The sequence below is a fragment of the Serinus canaria genome, chromosome 2, assembly GCF_022539315.1.
Source record: "Serinus canaria isolate serCan28SL12 chromosome 2, serCan2020, whole genome shotgun sequence".
Lineage (NCBI taxonomy): Eukaryota > Metazoa > Chordata > Aves > Passeriformes > Fringillidae > Serinus > Serinus canaria.
In genome coordinates, this window is record NC_066315.1 from 28332610 (window position 1) to 28354818 (window position 22209).

The 22209-nt window shown below is 38.8% G+C and overlaps 1 protein-coding gene across 2 annotated transcripts in view; it reads right to left on the reverse strand.

Annotated features, from left to right (window-relative positions):
* The window catches only part of ETV1 (ETS variant transcription factor 1), a 64730-nt gene that overhangs the window by 14698 nt on the left and 27823 nt on the right, over positions 1-22209 (reverse strand). For both annotated transcript variants that reach the window (XM_050971423.1, XM_018909464.3), the window contains exons 6-8: positions 16123-16252; positions 13902-14090; positions 9840-10087 (exon numbers count right to left, since the gene is read on the reverse strand). In XM_050971423.1, the coding sequence (XP_050827380.1) occupies positions 9840-10087; positions 13902-14090; positions 16123-16252 (567 nt within the window). The remainder of the gene's footprint in view (positions 1-9839; positions 10088-13901; positions 14091-16122; positions 16253-22209) is intronic.

Here is a 22209-nt window from a genome sequence, read left to right on the forward strand (position 1 = left end):
GCAATTATATGTTTCCTTCTTCTTAAACCATTGTTTCAAGACAACAAATAAGTCAGAAGCAGGCATGAAGTACTTCCATGGCAAGATCCAAGAGATGACTGATTTATCATCTTTTTACAAGTTTTGGTCTTTGAAGAAAAATGTGCCTGGATTTAGACACACAACGAGCTTATTTCAGACTGTTAATGAAGTAATTCACATTGTAAGGTTACATCAGCTCAAAAACAGCAGAGCCCCCTTAAAAAAAACAAAACAAAACAAAAAACTAGCTAAAAATATAGAAATGTAAAAAAAATTGCTTAGCTTTTATTATTCTTTAGGAATACTTCGGGGTCATTCTTAATTGCTCTTCTTACTAACAGAAACACAGCAGTCATCTTAAAACAATGAATATGGTCTTATATCCTAGACCATGAAACATTCTTTTCCCAATAGGTGCTGTTTTTAAAAGCACACATAATCTAGACACTGCAAAAATGCCTTCTCATCCAGGACCATCACAGAGAAAAATAATGGAAATAAGCTCTGCTATGCCTCCATCAAAATACATCCAAGCAGAAAATGCCCAAACAGACTTTCTCAGGACAAGAAAAATCTGCTATTGAACTTAGCAGGCACAGATTCTAAGTTTCATTTTCAAGTAAGACACTTGAGTGGTCCCTTGGTAAGGTAGTTCATATTAATTATCATGTCAGAATTTAAGGGGTTAGACTGTCTCAGCCCTGTATAACTCAGAGCAGGTAAAGAATCCTTAAATCCTCTTTTCTGATTGTTTTTCAGAGATAAGGATGAGATTTTGTTCCCACGATCCCACCCTGCACAGAAAAAAAACAGAACTTCAGCCTGTGTCCCTAGCCAGAATAGACACAGGGAAGATGGAGTTCTGCAGGCAAAGGGATGACATGACAGGATTGTATTCTATGGGATGCAGTGACTGCCTGTCTTCTTCTGAATGAAGCAGAGCAAAGCAGGAACTGGAAACCTAAACCAGGATTTATTCTTCAGCTATTCCTGTTTCTGGCTTTACACAGCCTCCCTAACGGAAGGGCAGGTTGTTATGTTACACTCTAACTCTGAATTACTTTTCAGCTCACTTTATCAGCATCAGCTGAAGATCTGGAGGCCCAGGGCACACCCCGTGTGCTGGTGACAAAGCACAGTGCCATACAGAGGCGCTGCACTGCACTCGTGCATGTGCAGAGGGAGAGACGTGGAGATGGAGCCTTAGAAGGCACAGGCCACCTGAAACAGGGTGGGAGAAGAAGGGAACTGCCTGCCTGGCCTCACCCTCACTGTGGCAGCTCAGGTGAAAACTGTGCTGCACTGCCAGGCAGCTGCCTTAGTCAGGGAGCCTGTTGACAAGTCCTTCAAATTCACCAAACACTCAGCTTACAGTGAAACATGCCTACTTCCCTAAAGATTTAAAACAAAGCGATAATAAGACTGCAACCTTCTTACTGTTTTCCTGCCCACTTTTTCACTTACACTTTATCATCAAGTAAGTCATATTACAAGCAGATTCCATAAGGAACTGTTTCAAAAACAACCTGGTCCCCAAAACTTTGAAGGAACTTCACTGGAAACCCTGCAATTTTGCTTATACCATGTCCTTCTAAATTGTCCTTTATGTCTGAAAAGTAATTATGTGTATTTTAGCCCTTATTTCATTAATCCAGAGTTTGTGTGTCTATACAGATAGACTTAAATGTGCCGCTTTGTCTTCCCATAGACAAGAAATGCTGCACATGCAGATTCCCTCCCATTGTGCTACTGGGTACAGAAGGGCATGCACAAGTCCCCTGGGTAGCTGGGACAAACCTGGTGTCACTCCCATGTGCCAGCCTGACCCTGTGAACACACCAACCATCCCTTTGGTGTCTTTCAGAGCTTCCCTTGCAATTCTCTGCTACATGAGCAGGTGGTTGTTGTACTGGGAGAGATTTTTAGAAAGTGCAGAGACAAAAGTAGCCTTTTAAAAATAAAATGTTCAAACTAGAACACATCATACTTTTGGCATTAAACTTAAAACAACACAATACCACTGCAAATAACTTTTCTGTTCATGGATTTCCAAGAGCAATGACAAACTGTTTACAAAAGTTCATCCACCACTGAAACAAATTCACCCTCCTGGTGGAAAGCAGCTGTTTACAACATCATTGAGAAGTTCTGACCAGCTCAAGGGTGAAGATAATAGTGAAATCAACAGAAAAAAGGACCTTTTTAGGTAAGAATGGCAGTTCTTCAAACAAGATCGCAACAAATAGCTCAGGTAGCACCAGGAGTCACTAAGAAAAAGGCATGATTTGTGTTTTGCAGGGAGAAGTAACAAATTATTATTTTGGATTTTTAAACCTGCAGAACACCTTTAGATTCAAACTCATATCTCCCCAAAATGAGATATTCAGGTAAAAATACTGGAACTAATTACAAGAATTATACAAGAATTGCTTGAGCAATTGACCCACCACTCAAATGCTGGTAGATCAAGTTTTAGTTTAACCACCTTTAAAAGCTTAATCCCCTCACAAGCTATGTAATGAACAGAGTCCTACAAATTGGTCAAGTTCCAGCAATACAAAAGTCAGCACTGGTTATTTCAGTAGCAGATTCAGCATGAAAAAATGTAGGTGCACTGAAATTACATGGGTGAAAAAAAATAATAATTCTCTAGAAATCAATTTAAATATTAAGCAATCTTTTCCTAAATCATTATGCAATTTAGAAACATTCAGAATGGAAGGTTTTATTCATTTTCTCTGTCACCAGCGTTTGTGCCAGCAATCTAGGAAAAAAACCCAAACTTAAAAGAATGTGCACTCATAGATGCACATCCACTTCCTTCTAAAAATAGCTGATTAAAATTGTTAAAGTTTAATTTCTTACACCTCATTTCACAAAAACTTGTCAGAGAATTATGTTTGGCCTCACCAGCTCACGTCTAAGTGGAAATGTCACACAGATACAGAAAAAACCTTAAGCAAACATCTTCCTTTCCACAACGTTGGATTTTAGATCTATGACAACATCCAATGCATTTTGTGAGACCAGATGTCAACAGCCCGTCTAGGCTATGTGTAACTTTTTGTACAGCAGAACAGGAAAACAAAGGCTCATACATTCAGCTCTGAATTGAAATTCCACATGGAGCTGATCTTTTGAGCATACTTTAAAATCATGTATTTGCTTTTATTAACCTCAGTAACTGTAAAATGCGTCTTAAACTTTGCTCTCCTTTGAATTCAACAAAAGACAGCAGTATTTTCTCTCTCCCTCGCTCCTTTTGTTGGTAATCTTACTGCAAAAATGTCTGTGTTGCTTTTTCTCCCCCGCCCCATTCCCTGCCTGTAAAATCGAAGTTGGACAAACACTGCACGGCTGAAGTGACATATTTGAATGGAATTCAGACCAACCAGTTCCTGTTTATGTTTCTGATTTGAGAATGTAGCCTTCTCATTCACTATACATTAGAAACACACCAAGGCCATAAATGGTGTCAGGTTGCAGGCAGGCAGGGCCAAGCAGCATTAATCATTACTTTAAGGCAACTGGCAAAAGCAGCAGCTGAGGGAACACTACACCCTTCAGCTCCGCATAAATGGACATTCCAGGGTTTGGCGTGTGTGGGTTGGCTGCCTTTTTTTTTTTTTTTTTTCCCTTCAGCATCCATTTTATGAATGAAACTTCAGGCTGCACAGAGTCCATTCATATAAAAGCTATGCTCACAGGGCTCAGTCTCTCGGGATCAATTGGTCTTGAGCAAGGCTGATGTGATTGGTTTAAGGCAGGCTTCAGCCTTCCATTACTGATTTAAAATGCAGCCTGTGTCCATTTGACCTGCCTTAATGCACAAAGAGTAAATCCAGACTGCGCTCTCAATCCTCAAATCAAATCATTAGCCAGTGCCACTTACTGTAACTGTAGATTTAGAGGATATTTATCCATTTCTTTGAAAAACAGGGACTGCAGGACAATTTTTCAGATCGTATTGTCTGCCTCGAAAACAAAAATACATATATGGTCTCCTGCCTACATACTCACAGTAACCTGGTATTCAGGCTTTCCTTTGTTCACAAAGGTAACATTGCAAAACGAAATAATTTCTAACTACAGATTTATTTCAGACAGAAATAGTGAATAGAGGAAATCAGCTAGATTGACAGCAAGTGAAAAGTTAAATTTCTCCCCTTCACAGCAATCTTCTGAAGTCCAGGTTTCCCAAGTTTCCCTGTCAGATGCTCTTATGTTCTGCCACCATACAGTCTGATAGCAGATTTGTGTTTTAAAAGCAAGTACAAAGTCCAGTGCAGCTTAACTACTGAACAAAATTCATACTCATTCAATGAAGCAACACAGCAAAGACAAGTTCCCAAAACACAGGGATGAAATATTTTAAACCACAGGGAAAACTGCAAAACCAAAATTGAGGTGGGGAGAGTTCTTAAACTTCCTAACTCAAGAGCAAAACCCCTGTTCCTTCTCCCCTCCTGCCTTTATGCCATCTGGATTTTCATTGAGAACAATTGTACTTTTGTGCATAAGAATTTCTTTAAGGCCATAAGGGGATGCAGTTTTGAGATGTGTGTATTGAAGCACCATACACAGGAAAAGGATGGAGTCAGTTCTGTTTCACAAAGCATTTTATAAAAATCTGCAAACAGCCTGATTAAAAAAAGGGGAGGGGGGGAAGAAAAAAGGAAACTTGGAGAGAATTTGAGGAAAAGACTCAGCAGCTGGAAGACTTTTGAACCAAGATACAAAATCTCGAGTCACACTGACAGAGCACACACACAATCCATCTACAGTGATTTAGGGGTGGTACATTAATACCAATAAATTGGTTTTTTATGAGATGTAGCTATGAGCAATGGAATGCAACCAATCAAAGAAAAAATTTAGGCTTATGATCAAGAAATATTTCTTAACTGTGAAGTCTATTTGTCTGTGAAATCATCTCCCAGGGGAAAAATAGAAGTAATAATACTTAGCAATCTCACAGAACTTTAACTTTTCAGAGCACAGTACGAAAATTGGGTAGAAAATATAATCAAAAATGGTAGTGGAAGCACCATGACCACCATGACTTGTGCCACTTGAAATGCTGAATATCCTGGAAAAGGCAAACCAGCACTGCCTCCAACTGACTTTTTCTCTTGACACTAGCATCCCCAAATATCTAAATTTTGCTTCAGAAGTACGATAGAATAACAAACTGTTTAAAAAATAAATTGGGGGGGGGTGAGGGGGGAAGCAATCAACTTGCAAATAAATATTAACCTGAAGAAAAATTTTTCCCCCCTTGAAATTTCTCTTCAACACTTTCTCTTACGCTCTTCTGCAAACTCCCAAATTTAAGAATACTTTGGCTGACACCTAGGGAAGAAAGGGCTACTAGGGGTCTTTTTCCACCTTAATACACACAGATTTGCTTTCCAAAAAACACCTCATCAGGTATTTGAGAAGACTCTTGCATTTTATTCTGTTTCCATCATTAGGTAAATACATTTACAACAGGGATGGCAGAATGCTACCAACATTCTATACCTGTAAGAACAAACTTGGGAAGTTAGTAAGTGTCATAATTAACAACTTCCTGAAGGAACTTTATACAAATCCTTTGCTGCAAATATGATACAGCCTTTTGTTCCATCACTCTTGTCTTGAGAGCACAGGTCAAAACTCTTTGTGGGAAGGAGAGCCATGCTGCAAACAGCTTAGTAGTTGGAGCCCCTGCTTCATTAGTTACAGGGGATGGAAGTTGTCTATGTTCTGAGGCAGAAGTGTTCAAGAAAAGGTAATACTGCTGAATGGTCAACTTTAGGCCCCAGTAAAGCTATTCCAGCTCCAACAAGGTGTTTTCAAAGTAGCCACATTGCTTCTGTCAGATTTTTTGGTATTATGTATTTTTATACTACTTATACTGAGACCCTTATCTGACATTCCCATAATTGTTCATCTAGAAACACAAAGAAAGACCCTAGGAAATAGGATGTGAACATATGTAGTACATAATGTCATTTTAAAAATCACCCAGTTCCAACTGGGTATCCAAAACAAACAGGTTTATGTATCTGATTTTTCCCTCAGCCTCCACTCATTTCTTTAACCAGAGGGGCAATTGTCCATCCATTCTCACTTGCCAACACAAGGTATTTGCTTTGCTTCAGGAATTAAAGGGATGAGCAACTCAGAAAGAAAGACATGGAGGCTAATAATTCTGTCTGGAGAGTTCATTCTTTAAGTGATGTGACTAGTGTCTCGGAAGGAACAGGGACAGAATCCAAATTTTCTAAGGTTCGTTCAAGCGTATTAATTGTAAGGCTACCCTGAAATGAAACTGTGAGAACAGCCCTGCTAATGCCTGTAACACATTCAGGAAGTACTGAATCTTCTATCTAAATTTCAACAGAAAAATTCCTGGCAATCAGTAAGTAGTGCAAACAACAGTTCCTCCTCTATTCATCTCCATTACCACTGTGTGACAAATTTCAGTTTCCAAAGACATGGTTATAAAAATTTCTCAACCAAAATAACTCAATTTTGCAAAATAACTGTTTTCAAATGGGCAAAACCAAACATTGGGCAATTGGGCAAAAACAAATATAAGATTTAAAAATTTAAGATGTCAGTTTAAAACTTGATTTTTATTGATAAACACACAGCTAGAGTCATACCTTACTATATTTGCAAATACACTACATTATGTAAGAAGGGTTAAGACTGAGAAGGTCCTGCTCAAAAATATAAAGCACAGATGACACAAGCTATATCAAGTTTGGCTTTTTTGTTTAAATACCTGAACACGTTACTGAATTCTAGAAGTGATAACTTACAGGAATACCCACTATTAGGCCTTGTAAACAAAGGTCTTGGGAAGCCTTTTGGAGTATATTATTTAATTATGCAAAATCTCAAAGGTCTGTATGTCCCTGGCTGCACTTGTGTGACTGAAGTTGCTAGATTTACCATCAAGTACTAAATACACCTGACTGTCAGAGATGGGGGGGAAAAAAAAAATCCATGACAGAAAATGTCTGATTGAACCTATATGATACACTGTGACTTCTAGAAGAGTGGATGGATAAGGAAGAGCCTCTACTCTGTTGACATTTTTCTTTTTCCATTATCTCAAACATCTCCATTATCTCTATTCGGCAGTAGAAATTGCATACCTGCAATTACAATTACAACTAATTGATCTGCCATTTCCCATGTCATAATTAATGTCATGTTTTAATAGAGTTGTAATCATTCTATAATAATGCTTTTCATTCATCAGCTTCCCACAAAGTATAAAAGAATAGTGCACAAAAGCAATGAACTTTTACGAGTCCCTTTCAAAAACATCCCAAAAGGAACATCTCAGTGCATTACAATGAACTTTTTTAATGTGTTTCTATATTCTTATCTGAGCTGCAATGTAATGCAATGAAAAAAAAAGACTTTTTACTCTGGCATTCCTCTTTCCCTGAACATCCATAGGTGAAAAATGAAATCAATGATTCAGTGACAAATACATTATGTTTCCTAAGGGGTTATTTAATGTACTCTTAGCAAGGATGGAAAATGATGGTTTCTGGAGAACAGATGGTAACAAGACAAAATATCAACAGACCACAGTTGTTGACTGCAATTTATGGAGTGTACAGATGTGTCAACTTAAATGCAGTGATTCTGAGGCCAATAAAAGTACTTCCTGATACCAAGAGATTAATTTTTCATGACCACTGGTTACACAGCTATTACATTTTTAAAAACTAATCATTCATCTACAAAGAAGCAACAATTTTGCTTGAAGATAATTATTATAAAGTGGAATGTTGTTCTTGCTGGCACAAAATAAATAGACATGACAGGACTGGATACGAGTTTGTACATCTTCATTTCAGAATAAAATTTCCTGCTTTCTACCCTACAGAATATTCCAAAGAAAGATGAATGTTAGCAGCCAATCCAGATTTAAAGTAACAGTAAGGAGATGCATAAGGAGATCCCACTTCTGAGCCAAATAAGAAGCATATTTACAAAAGGGCCTTTTTTTGACCTTTAATTTAGCAAGATGAATAACGGTACTTGTGGAGGTTGTAAGGGACTGGCAGTGCCTGAAGCTGCAAACCCATTTATTATCCTCTGCCACATGAACTACACAGTCTCTCCCATATGCTCTAGGACCAGAGATACATAACTCCACAAAGCCACAGATCATAGAATCTTCATCAATGAATGGGTTGAGTTCTGGATCTGATCGTTGTAATTCCATTTCACTTTCATCTTGCTTTATATTTCAGCTTGGAGAAATATTTCACCCCTGGTCCCCTCCCTGTTAAGGGCTAACTCAAATTTTCCTAACGATTGGTTTTTTATTTGTTAAGAATAAGAAAGAAAAAGAAGCTCTACTTTCCAAATTCCCCCATTCTAACATTGAGACCAACTCTACAACAAGCACTTTACAATAACGAAACCACAAAATACCCCACCAAATAGACAGTGTTAAGTTAGCTACAGTTAGAAAGAAAATAAAAAAACTGTTCTACACTATATCAAATTGCAAGATAGTCGTTCATGAGCTAAAATTTCAAAGGACCCTTCAAGACAGCTGTCATATAGCCTTTGGAAAATAAACAGCAAAAGTATCTAGCCAGAGACTGAACCAGAAGGAAAGCCCTGGGAGTACAGCAACATCAAGAAGAAGGGGGAGCCAGACTGAAGTCAGACAGAGCCATCCATTCCCCCTGTCCCAGTTAGCATGGATGTGTATGAAAGCAATGTACCCTTTTCCAGAAGCACAGCTGAAATCCCTCCCTTTCAACAGTGTGTCATGCACAAAGCAGGGCCAAGGCAGACACTGAAGAGGAGCTGCAGAAATCACTTACACTAAAAATGAACAACATTTTGATTGCATTATCTTGGCTCCATACCAATCAACTGTTTAACCCCACCTAGAGCATTCCTCATGTTTTAATCTCAGCTTCTTTTCATACCACCTTTCCAGCTTTCTTCTTTGTAGCTTCCTTCGCCTTTTAACTTGGTACTCATTACTCTCATTCTTTTCCCAAGTATAAATATTACTTTGAAATTTTGTCAAATATTTACAGTATTATTCCCTTGATTTATTTTTCTATCCTTCCTATTGCTTATCTTTTCTATTTTGATCAGAAGCTACTGGGAGCAGACTCTGCCACCAGCTCCTTTGTTTTGTACTGTCTGTAGAGCAATAAGGTTCCATTCCAGTTGCCCTATAAGCACAATCATAATAAACATTATTAATAGCAACAGTGTATTCTCTACATCAGCAACCTGGCATCTCAGATTATGTACCTCCACAAAACACAGCAGTATGCACAAACTGAGGAGCTGACACCAATTTGGCTGATTCTTCTCCCTCATCGGTTTTATAGCTGTATAAACCCCACTTCAGTGGAGTTACTCCTGATTTAAAGTAATGCAAGCAAGAGGAGAAAGAGTTCTCTATTTCTGGCACACAAATGGAAGAACTCATAAAATGAGCACACAAATTCAGAGGTCAAAGATGAGACAGTACAGAACAAGTTCCCTCTTAACAAAGCAAATTTGCACCCATTACTTTCTTCCTCGACTTCTTTAATGTTTCTGGATGGAGATGTCTAGAAAATGAAGCCCTTTAAAGAGCAAGAAGTGGTGGCACGAGTCACACTGTATTATGTAGCAATTGTAATACTTTGTAAGCTGTCTCAGACATTATTTGTGAGATATAAGTGTCAAAAGAGCAAGTTTCAATTCATACGATCAAAACATCAAGAGCACTGGCTTGGAGTCAAATATTGTTTTGCTGTGCAGAGCTAAAGGAGAATCTCACCTACCTGAATCATATGCAAAATCCCTAGGTTCCTGTTTAATCATCAGAGGAGGGGGGAAATTTTGACTGGCTGCGCTGCCAACCATAGCGTTGTGTTCATAAACTGGATCGTGGTACTCCTGCTTAAAACCTTGAGGTGGGAAAGGGATGTTTGGTTCAGACATCTGGCGCTGATATATTGGACGTCCTTCCCTTGGCATTGCAGGCAAAGGTGGGAAAGAATTGCAAGGTTCAGAGAGCTGGCGGCGAAATCTAGAACACAAATTAGAGAGGTCATGTAAAGGACTCCAGCTATGTTCCATTTCCCAAAGATCTTCAGAAGTCATTATTAGTGGCTGTATTGCTTTCTCAATAACCAACATTTTGCTGACGATTATGCCGAGTGCTCCCATCAGGATCAGTCATTGTACAACAGTGGCAAGCAAAGAAACAAAAATCCCACCTATTAATACCAGCTCTAAGTCCTGTCCCCACCACATCCTCTTTTCTTTCAATATCTTCCCTCAACAGAAGAGGCAAACAGGAAATTCACCAGCTTCAAATCAGTAGAAAGACAGACATTCTACCACAGCGACATGAAGGAGGCGTAGTTAGAGTTCTCTGCTCTTTCACAAATGTTAGCAACATCTTGCTCATACTCTAATATACTCTGACCCATCTTTATTGTTACACAGAAAGCATTCTGACCACAATAAACACGTTTTTTATAGAGTATTGTCTGCTCTAACATTTGGAAACATTCCAGGGTAAAAGTCCACTGTTCTGTCCTCTCAGAAGGGGTAGTGTCATGAGAGATCGACTGGCGAAGATGGCACTGCACTCCAACTGTAACAGGAAGGGAATGTCAGCACCCAGTAAAAGGAGAGGGTACAAATTTTTCCTATGACAATTAATTACTCTCCTGCTTTAACTTTTCCCCGTAGTCATTTCTACATTAAAGTTGTCATCTGTACAAGCCACACTGCCATTTGGTATTCCCAAATGCTGTTCAGTAGGCAAAAAAGAAGAGAATTTAATTTCAAATTATCTTGTTTTACATGAAATGCTACTCTCAAGAGCCTATGCTTGTTTTTTCTTCCATAAAACCTATCTACCTGAACTAAAAGGCCTGAATGTAATTACTTGGACATCTGCAGGTTCAGAATCATACAGAAGAACACCAGGATGTTTTTTTCCCACTGGGCCCTGATGAACTGCATGATATCTTCCATTTATCTCCTGCAGATTACCACAGTAGTAATCACCACAGCAGTAATATTGTGTCCACACTAACCAACAGCAAATGCAATGTTCTTGCAACAAACTGCTTAATAATCCTGTTATCACTTATTATAAACAAGACACTTAAAAAAAATAAAGTAACTTATGTCTTTTTTTTGGAAGCTTCTTACTGTTACAGTAAAAAAAAAAATGGAGACCTAACCATTCCTGAGGTTCCTGTACTTTGGGTCTGAACCAGCTTTGATTCACACATGCAAAAGACTTTCTTTTGGAGAAAACTGTGTGAGTGAAGTACAATGCAGGGGTCTGATTGCACAAGCAATAAAATCCTTGACTGTCAACTCATAGGTAGTACATGTTTCTACAACAATTTAAACACTAATTCCATCTGTCACAATACTGCTTAACTTGTTCTGACAAATATTTACTATCATAGCTTAATTATAAATACTGTGGAAACTACAGAGATAGAAACTATCACCATGCAGTAGTGGAGACAAAATGAATTTTTCCAATGCTGCTGTAAATACTATAATTTTTGCAGTAGAATGAGTACTGTGCTGTAACATTGGGGTTTGCAATTCCACCTACACCTGCAGAAAATAAACTTAGAAACTCAAATGTATTATGAAACAGTTAGGCTGACTGGCACTGCATTCATTTCCTTTTTTTCCTTTTTTCATTAGCCAAAAAAAGAAGCAGAAATTATCATTAAGAACTGTCAAGGAGTGAATCAGAAAATTGCAACTTGAAGATAAAATAAGAAACAGGCTCACTCACAAAGCCTCAAAGGAAGTTAATAATACTTGTTGTACTGGAAGCTTTGTATGGAATCAAGCCATTTGTTTATACAAGTGGATTTGTTTCCTGTTGGTGCTTGTTAGGACCACTTATCGTTCATATACTCATGCCCTGTATGAAGATGTATGGGCTGTATGTACCAGATACTAATGCTATCCTATGCCACCAATGCATGCATGTTCCAAAAACACTGTGCCTTGAGTTATAGATGCATATATGAACTCACATAGGCAGGTCATTTGTTTAAATTACATTTTCTGAATACACTCATTGTAGTAGTAACTCACCTTGTAAATCATGAAAATTTGAATTTCACAGAAATATGAAGTGCATGTTTGCTTTATACACAAGATTCAAAATAAATAAGAAAATGGGGAAAAATATCTCCCTCTACAATTCCACCTTTCTTTAAAAATGGGGAAAAATGAGATGATTTTTTTTTTCCCTTCCTTGAGTCAGCTATTTTGGACTTTACTAGAACACGTGATGTTCTATAATAGAAGGGAAGCATTAGTGCAAAATGCCCTAAAGAACACGGATATCAGAGACAGGAAGGGAGCAGAAATCATGTAAAGAGCCTACAAAGCTTGCACAGAGCAAGGGTTGTGGGTACAGAAACTATACTAGGATGTATGCAATGTCTATAAACACTGAAGCTAGGGCTGACATACAGGTTCAGTGCTCTCTTTACAAGTAGCTTTATAACAATTCTCTTTTTTTTCATATGAAAAATCTTACTACTGTTCTCTGCACATCAGCCATTTAGCTTCAGCTGATTTCAGTCTCCTGGCAGCTTGACTTTGGTGTATGTACAGGAACACATTTATCCACCATCCTGTAATCTAAACCACTGCCTGGCTTCACTGGGGGCCTCTGTGGCTAGACCACAGTCCATGGCTGGGGAGGAGATGGGGACTATGACAGGTGAAGGGGCCAATTCAGTGTTTCTTGATGGCCAGAAGGGCTTGTAGGAAACAGGGGTGGTATTTAAAGCTGTCTCAGCAGAGCACAAAACAGCAATATTAGCGTTAGCAACCTCCTTCAAAAGTGATCTGCACAAATCCCTGGAGATAACAGGCCTCATTAGAGCAGAAACATGCAAATCACACTCCCAACAACTGTTTTCTTTCCAGGTCTTTCTTAATTTGATAATGGTTAAGAGGTAAAACAAGTTGCTGAACATATATCTCCTTTACACACCATTGGAATTCAAGAGCAATCAAAACTCAGCATACAAAAACAAATTCATGCAATAAAGGCTGGGGTAAATAGAATTCCACAAACAAGTGTTTGGACTGAAAAAACAGGGAAATCCACTGGACATCTCTGTTGCAAAACTGAGCTGAGACAGTTGTCTGGGGATTTCTAACATATCAAAACAAAACAGGGTGACTTAAGGACAGTTTAAGCTTTAATTCTAGTCTCTGACTCTTGTGGCTTTTACTCAGACTAATGTTATTTAAGCACGGTTTATGTTGGCATCTTTTTTTGAAACGCTACGTTACAGAAGGGCTTGGAAAAATGATCCACCCTTCTAAAGAATATTCTGAAGCAGCAACACTGTGACATGGCCACTTATCCCTTAGATAGGTGAACTGCTTAGTGAGAGGCCAGATATTTATAGTTAAGAACATGCTTGCAAGTGACTTCATCACCTTGAAGGGCTTTCTAGCCTCAAGTGAATCACAGAACTATAGAAGAGCCCAGGTTGGAAAGGACCTTGAAAGACCATCGTGTCCAACCTTCCGTGGGAAAGGGAGCCTAGATGAGATTATCCAGCACACTGTAATCACCCTCACAAGTCAGAACCAACATGTAATTTAAAGTCTGTCATTGCCAATATGAACTCATACACTAGTGCACCAAGCAGGGTGCCGGCCTTTCATAAACACACACATTTCTGACACTATGAACCTTGCTGGTTTCTACCTCGATCCCCCAGCCTAAAAGGGAAGAGTGGTGGGCAGGAAGCCAGTACTACCCTATATGAGAGCCACAACAGAAACACCTTCTGCATGGGTCCTTCCCGTGTTTTGTGTCTTACCTGTGATCCATAGGGAAGCTGTTGTCTTGAATGGACTGGGATGGAGGGAGGTGGGTGGGGAAAACGCGGTCAGGTTTAGGAGTCTGAGCGGAGTTTGGGGAGGCATGGTGCAGCGGTGACACGGGAGTGCTGGATGGCGTCGGTGGGTTGGAGGGCCTCATTCCCACTTGTGGTTTCTGATCATAGGCACTATTAGTAAGGCAAGGGAAAAGCAAGATAGGTTATTTTTTCCAAAGAAAGAAGAAAAACCGAAACCATAGCATCTACATCCAGAAAAAAACCACCACAAGTGCCCCATTTAGAAGCTTTTGATTATAGATAACTTATGAACCAGTTTGGGGCAGAAGAACTCTCAACTTTACACTAAGAAGAGCAATGAAGAAGTCATGTTAGAGGCAAGTGATTCAGCACAGCATTTGCTTCCCTCAGACACAGAAATGTATTTTTAAAGGACTCAATCTTACAGTCACATTCTAACAGGAGGTATACAAAATACATAAAAGTAGAAGCACCTGGACTAGAGCACAAAGAGCTGACAGTGCCTGTCAAGGCTCTTTTTCTTTTGCACAAACCACAAAGTGAGACAGTAAAACAATACAGCCAGAGGGAAGTGATCTGACCCAGAAAAACAATGGTATGCTGGCTTAGCTACCCATACTAGGATGTCAGCAGCCTCTCCCAACAAGTTTTTTTACACCCCCCCCCGCCTCTCAAAAATAAACTGCTAGTCCTACAAATACATAGATGCTATTTCCAAGGGTGCCTCACATCAGGAAAGGACTTGAGAACTCTTTGATCATCCCTGTTTCTAACCAGGAGAAATGCAGACATTAGGAATACAATAAGCACAAGCTTGCATACTTTTCTACATCAGGTCCCTTAGCACCCATCAAATCCATCAATGGATTCATTTGATTTTTGAAACCAAAATCACTCCTTATAACTGGCAAAAGTGGCAGTCTTTTCCTTTTTTCTCCCCATTCATATCCAAAAAGTTAAATGCTATAATGCTTTAAGTGCTAACAGTTTTCATACTGCATTGATGAGAATGAAAGCTAGATGAAAGATTCTAAAATAGACTGAACTGCCAATAAGAAATCCTTCACTGCTGACACTTAAGTAAGGAGTGGCATGTAAATGCAACCAGAAGAAAGTCAATAAGGAATGAAGAGGTATCAAGCCCTGTGGCACTGCCTCTCTGAGTGTGTGCCCGGAGTCACCCCAGCTTGTCCTGGCACTGCAGGCAGCGAGGGACACTCCCCTGTTCCTCAGGAGGTCGGGAGAGAGGCTAAGGCTTTCACCTTTCAGACGAGACACTAGCACGACATCAGCAGAAGAAGGAGAGTGGACTCCAGCTGGGGGCAAAGTCCAGGTTTATTCCAGCCTTAAACAAGATCCCTAACACAGGGAATCCAGCCAGCTGAAGACCCCAGAATGGGGTCTGCAGGGTGTGATAAAGGGGGGAGTAAACCAGGGAGGGGTTTGCCTGCCTGCCTATGGGGGTACAGGAGGGTGTAGGGATCAGGGAAACAGGCAGGTAGGGGGACCAACAGAGGCCACCCCCCCCGAGGGAGGGGTCCCAGTGCCTGAACCTATCACTCAATACCCTTGGTAGAAGTTTCTAGAGGGAGGAGATGGGCCCTCGAGTGAAGGACAGGACACCTCCACCCCCACAAATAAATAAAGCTTTTATTATCTGTGCCTATAAAAGAAGACAACTTGCTTTTGAATGCAAATAATGAAACACTGTTTTATAAGGTAATCATCCAGGAATATACACATACAACATCTGCACAATTTGTCAAATACCTAATGTGTTGCTCAGACCTGCCAATCCCTTGCCTGTAACACAGATCTCTCTTTCCTAATGCACATAATGCATTTTGAAAGTACTTTCAACACAGCTCATGGAAAACACGATACTCCTTTCTTCTATTTCATGCTTGTACCCTGGGTTTTTAAATTCTGGCTAGCTCCCATGGAGGAGGAATGGAGGATGTGCATTTTGATGAAAAACACTGCTTTAAAATTATTATGTAAGTGTTTGACACAACTGTAAACAAATCCATCAGTGTTCATCAGCTAAATGCATTATCTCATCAGTCTGTTATCTGCTGAAGAGGTAACTTTTCTAAGATCTCTATTATGGTTTTATTACTCTTTCGTCAGTCCTCATCTAAGCCAGCAGTTCTCACTGCAAATATGCTCCTAATTACTTTACCTGACATTGTACAGGCACTTTTCCCCATAACTGAACTTGAATGGTTGCTCTTGACTGCAAGCAGAGCCAAGTTCCGAACATGGGCTATGGGGTTCCTTCTTGATTTTCACAGGGAGACCATGAAAAGCCACTGGAAAGAGAAGGAGAATGCAATTAAAACCCAAGTACAATATCAACAATTAGCCTTCCCAAGTAAGCTCGGCACTGCTAATTAAACACATGATTAATTAAACAATTGTAATAATAAAAACAATATAGGAAATAAACATTTCAAATATTTCTTTGAGTGTCAACTGAAAAATAGACACCAGAGATCTTCACATTGGCTATTATCACTTCTATTGTTTAATAGAATGATGGCCAGCATCCCATCTCATTAGCAGGAAAATAACAGCCCACTTATATTTGGCTTAACTACTGTAAATGTTGTCAGAGGCAAAATACTTCCCAGGCACCAAATGTTTCTAAGTAATATCAGAGGTTGCTTTTAGCTATAAATGCAATAATAGTCCACTTCAAAGAGTGTCACACAAATGACTCCAAAATAAATTTAAGCTATATCAGCCTCAAGTATATGATCAGTAGTGTTTTCATCCCACAGAATGCATGAAAATTTACAGTGAAACCTCTGAAACTGGATGATTATATGCACTTTTAATTATAAATAACATAATAAAAAAATCATAAGAAATTGTTTAAGTAATTTTTCTTAAAAATAAACAAGATAAAATCCTGGCCTGACCAAATTCAGTAGTAAATGTGACATAGACTCAAACAAAAAAAAAAGTCATACTTTTTAAAAGCTAAAAAAAACCCCAGAGGGGGTGTGACAGAAATGCAGCATTAATTAGAAGCACAAGTTGGTCTGTACTAAGAGAAAGGCCAAAGGTAAAGGCAAGGTTAACCAGCAAATTAGTTTATGCCAGACAATTTTCCTTATTTCATATCCAATCTTAACCAAAATTAGAGCAGAAGAAAATCCAAAGTTCACCTGACACTGACAGACCTAAGGAAGTGGCTAGGAGGACAAAGGACTAAAAGACAGGTATGTAACAACTTGAAAACACACTTTTCAGGTTTTAAATAAAATGAGGTTGTTAATGCATTTTTGAACCCCAAGATGCCTGGAATTCAGTTTTCTAACTTTGATGTTGTCACCAAAACACCATAGTATGAGCATCACATTCCAGCCTGACATAGACACCTGTATCTCCATAAAAATCCATGTACATGCAGCAGTTCCTGTTAGGGAATCTCAGCAAAAAGTCAGGCTATGATTATATTCCACCAAGTATCATCTTACCCCTTCTCTTGCATCTGAACTTGGGAAAGAAGATTTGTTACAGGCTACATATTTTCTGATACTAATGCATCTGCATACACACGCCAGGGTTCAGTGGGAGATAAATGAAATGCTGTCTAAGAAGTGAGCAACAGAACCACTAAACTCTGGCATCTGTGAGTAAGGTCTGGATTCCAGACTTTTGCCATGGGTTTTCTCATGGTTAGGCAATGTTCAGAGAACTCTTTCACAAATAGATCCTCTTGTACCCTATTACATGACAGTTTCTACTACTGCCTTTCAGTTGAGTCATCTGCAACATAATACTATTCTATTTTGACATGTATTTTCACAAAACTCACAAGAGTTAGCAGAAAACTCCTATTCAGCTATTGTATTTTGTGGATAATATCAGTTATTGGAAAGATTAGAAAGGAGAAGCAGACAATAAAACATACAGAAATGCTCATGCACAGCACAACAACTTAGGAAACAGAGATGGAAAATTTGAACATCACAAGAAGAAAATAATTCCTCCTGAATAAAAGTTGCGCTAAAAAGAAGACCACATAGACTTCTTGAAAAGTGATTCTCAGATTTAATAATATGGCAAAATGCAGCTCAGTCAGCTTTCCAAAGCAATCACAAAGCAGGCTGATATCCAGTAGTTTGTTTCAGGATGCTTCAAGTGAACTTTTCCTGCTGACTCTCCTTTGTATGTCTGGTCAAATAATGCATGCATATACATTTAATGTAGATGATGGGCCCTGCAGCTCTGGGATGCTAGCTCTAAAGCTAAGGTAGGCAATCTCTTAACTTGAATAAAAAAATTAAAACACAACTGCAACAAGACTCTTTTTAAAGCCAGTATCACATATTTGCACAAAGGCCACATGCTGCTCTATTTTTTTTTTTTTTATTTTTTTTTACTTTGCTACTTCCTTGGAGTTAATCTGTTATGAAAAATTACTTCCCTTATTTATTTTTAAATAACGGGAGTACAGAGACTCCCACACTCCAGCTCTGTGCGGAGAACTGGCTGGGTATTTCATCACAGCGCTGAGAGCCTGAACGTCTGCTAACAGGCAGTTTTCCAGCTCACTGGCACAGGCACAAGTGAAAGCAGCACATTCATTTTGTGCAATTTGCTTTACCTTCCCACATGGAGTTGGTGCATGTAAAAGGCTGTTAAGTACTAAATTATTCCTTATCAAATCACCATCATCTGGAGTCATGATCAACACTAATTAAATTACTTTCACTGAACACGGCTCCAGCCTGCTGCCTCAACTGTGAGGTACATTTTATTTTGCTTACTGTACAGTCCTAGCAAGGTACAGGGCACACTGCTAGAAGGCATCTGTGCTGTAGTTTTAATTAAAGTTTACCTCACCTTCCTACCAGCTTTATAAGCTAGGGTAAAGTGTATCAAATCAAGTAGGTTAACACCTTCACTTCATTTAGAGAAAGCATTACAGACCAAAGTGATTTTATATTAGATCTTTATCTTAACTACAGCCAGAAAGATAATGTAGCTGTAAAATTTAAAGCCTTCCTCAGGCAGTCCCCTGACACAGTCACCATGCTAAGCTTTATCTGTAACTCCACTTTTAGAGGTAGAAAGGAAAAAAGATAGTCTGATAAAAATACTTACTGCTTTTTGGGGGGCTTTCTTGAAGGCTACTTGCCCTTTCAGGACATGTCTTAAGTGTGGCTGAAGATGACAGACTTATTTTAACAATACAATTTCAAACATTCAAAGCAATTTTCATATCCTCACTGAAACCCTCTGCCCGTCACTTCTGATTTTAGTGTGACGCTCATTCAATAGTGTCCCTATTAAAAGAGAATTTAAACATACTCTCTTTTGCTAAACTGGATTTTAGATTATGTTCTCAATCCTCTTTCTCTTGAAGAGAGCAGGGTTGCTTATTTATACAATCTAATTTTAGTGCAGCATACCAGCTACCAACACATTCATATTAACAAAATGACATTTTAAACAACCAGCTCCTTACCACTTCTTTCTTCCTGATGGTAAATTCATTTTACTTAACCCCAGAAAAAGAGTCTCAACCCCATTAAAGTAAGGGGCTCTCTGCCTTAATAATGACCTTATTAAACAGTGACCAAGGGCCAAGATTTCATCCCAAGTGATTACTAACAGATAACTACCTCCCAACTTGGAAGGCAAACAACCCTACAACCTACAACGTGTATTTAGATGGATGGCTTCAACACCTCATCTCAACTACCACACCAAGTCAGGCTTATCGGCCTCAGAAACACACCCTTGCCCCACAGACCCTGTCTGGAGCATCTCCAAAGCCAACACATGGATATAAGGCAAGCAGGATTGCTGCCATTTGTAGCAAATTGATGAAGGTATAATACATTACTGTATGCATATTCTCTGTGCATAAATATGTCTATTTATATCTGCAGAGTAAAAGGGCTTGCATATTATACATAATGTGCTGCTGTACAGACCTAGATTTTATACAAAGCACGAATGATTTCATCACAAGGTAAGCTCACATGTAACATGCAAAAACACGGGGTGGAACCTGCCATCCATCCTTCAGAAGTGCTGTTCTACTTTGCTATCTGTCAACAGCCCAATCCCCGAACATTTTGTTCATAATAACACCCAAAGAATGATGAACCACATCACTCACATGAGGAACAATTTTACTAAGAACTCTGAAGTCAAAGGAGGAACTGGTTTGTCTCAGGAGTCTCATATGTACACTTTCTAGCCTGAGAAACAGGAAGTGTACCACCTCTGTACAGACAGAACTGAATCTACTTCTTTTGAGAAACCCCTGAAATGCACTGCATTAAGCAATGGCTTAAAATACTTTTCAATTCAAGAGATGATTATTCAAGATGAAGAAGAAATTAGGAATATGCTATATGAAATGGCAGGTCATTTCTCCTTTGAACAAAAAGTAACGTTTTAACTTTCAAACTTCAGATTCCTGCCTAGAACACATGTTAAAATCTTATTTCTGAGGAAGAATGGCTTTAAACATGCTTTAAAAAGCCACAAAATATAACTGGTAATTCAGTGATGTTGGCTAATGGCAGGCAATGCTTACTATGCTGACCAAAGAGACAAAGATGTCCTATCCACACTTGTGGGTGAAGAACATTTACTATATGGTATAAAACCAGTTGACAGCAGTTGATTTTGTACCACACTTGCTCCTGATAGTGAACTCTGATGTCTCCTAAGTAATACTATATTCACATGTATTATGTTTGAGGACTTTGAGTACTTGAAGAGAAAGGAAAGTAACAGTAAGGCATGGCCTAAACACCTGTTTCTGAGCTGTTTTTCAAATGTATGCTCTCAAATCTTTCTCTAAACACAATTCTCTAAACAAACTCACTAGTTTTTATCATCAATTGAGGCAAAATTTTTAATATGAAATGTAAGTTTTGAGAGATTTCTTGAACACACTTGAATAGAGGGGACTTGACTCAACAGCAAGATGAAAAGACAGAAGACAAAAAAACTTAAGCTGATACCACTGCAACTCCAGATACTAGACCGACTGAGGTGAACCAAGATCACACTTGGTAAAATTTCAAATGCAAGAAGGAAAGGCCCCTGTACTGATAAAGGCAACACTGTCACACTTTCAATCTATCTCTCGATACATACAGCAATGCAGCAGGCACTTCAGATACATCAGAGTCTCTCCAAGATTCTTTTCCAGTACATTTACTTCTGCCAAGCCCTCCCCTTCCCCCAACACACAAAAATCCATTACTAAAGGGTCTAATCTCAGCTATCAGCACAGAGTGCCTTTTATGGAGCCATTAAACCATTTCTCTTGTTTACAGTGCCTGAAGAAAGATGTGAATTATGTCTGTGACAAAACAGGCGATAACATTTCTAAACTGCTATCAAAATGCAAACTGAAATACACTTAAGGACAGGGACCCTAATTCATGTTTTTGCCATTTTCCTCGCTCACTATAACTTAACAGCACTCACCTGATGATTCAAACAAATTATTTATGCTATAAGTACAACAGGTAGGCATTAGTAAAAAAAAAAAAAATCTGCTTTTAAACAGTTTATTGAACAGTTTGTCAAAGAGCATAAAATGCTAGTTATGTCTTAGTGATAGTAGTGACCTAGCTGCTCTTATCAGAAAACATTTTTCAAAAATCCAAGCACAACACCGTGGGTTCACAAGTCCTGAAATGCCTTATTTTTGCAACAGTCACCTTAACATTTGAATCATACATTCAGTATAGGTATTTGCTTACCTTAAGCAATGAGCTATGAAACAAAATACTTTCTCTATAGCTTTCTAGGTGGGAATGCCAGGCTTTAAATATATTTTCCAAAGAGGTTTCAAAAGTGTGCATCCAACTCATGAAACAATAGCCCTCTGCATTCTGGGAGGCATATATTGATTATTTATTTCTAGATCATTATGATTTGAGCTTTAGACCTTTGTAGACAGCTGCACTCTGAATTTCAACAATCATTTAATAAGAATCAGATTAAAGACATCAGGATGCCAAAGCAGTGAGCTCTTTCAATTTCATTGTACGATACATTTTGATGAGAAGTTTTACTGGTAACTTTGAGATGCTCAGAAGTCATCAGAAGGAGGCACTTGACATAGCTGACCATTCATTCATACTCCAGAGGTTACTGTGCCAGCAGCTGGATGAGGTATGCAGCCTCGTATACTAACAGAACCTGAAATAAAAATATTGTGCAGGAGAGGTGACAGATGAAGAGAGCTGAGACAGTAAAGGCTGGTAATCAAGAATTGCCA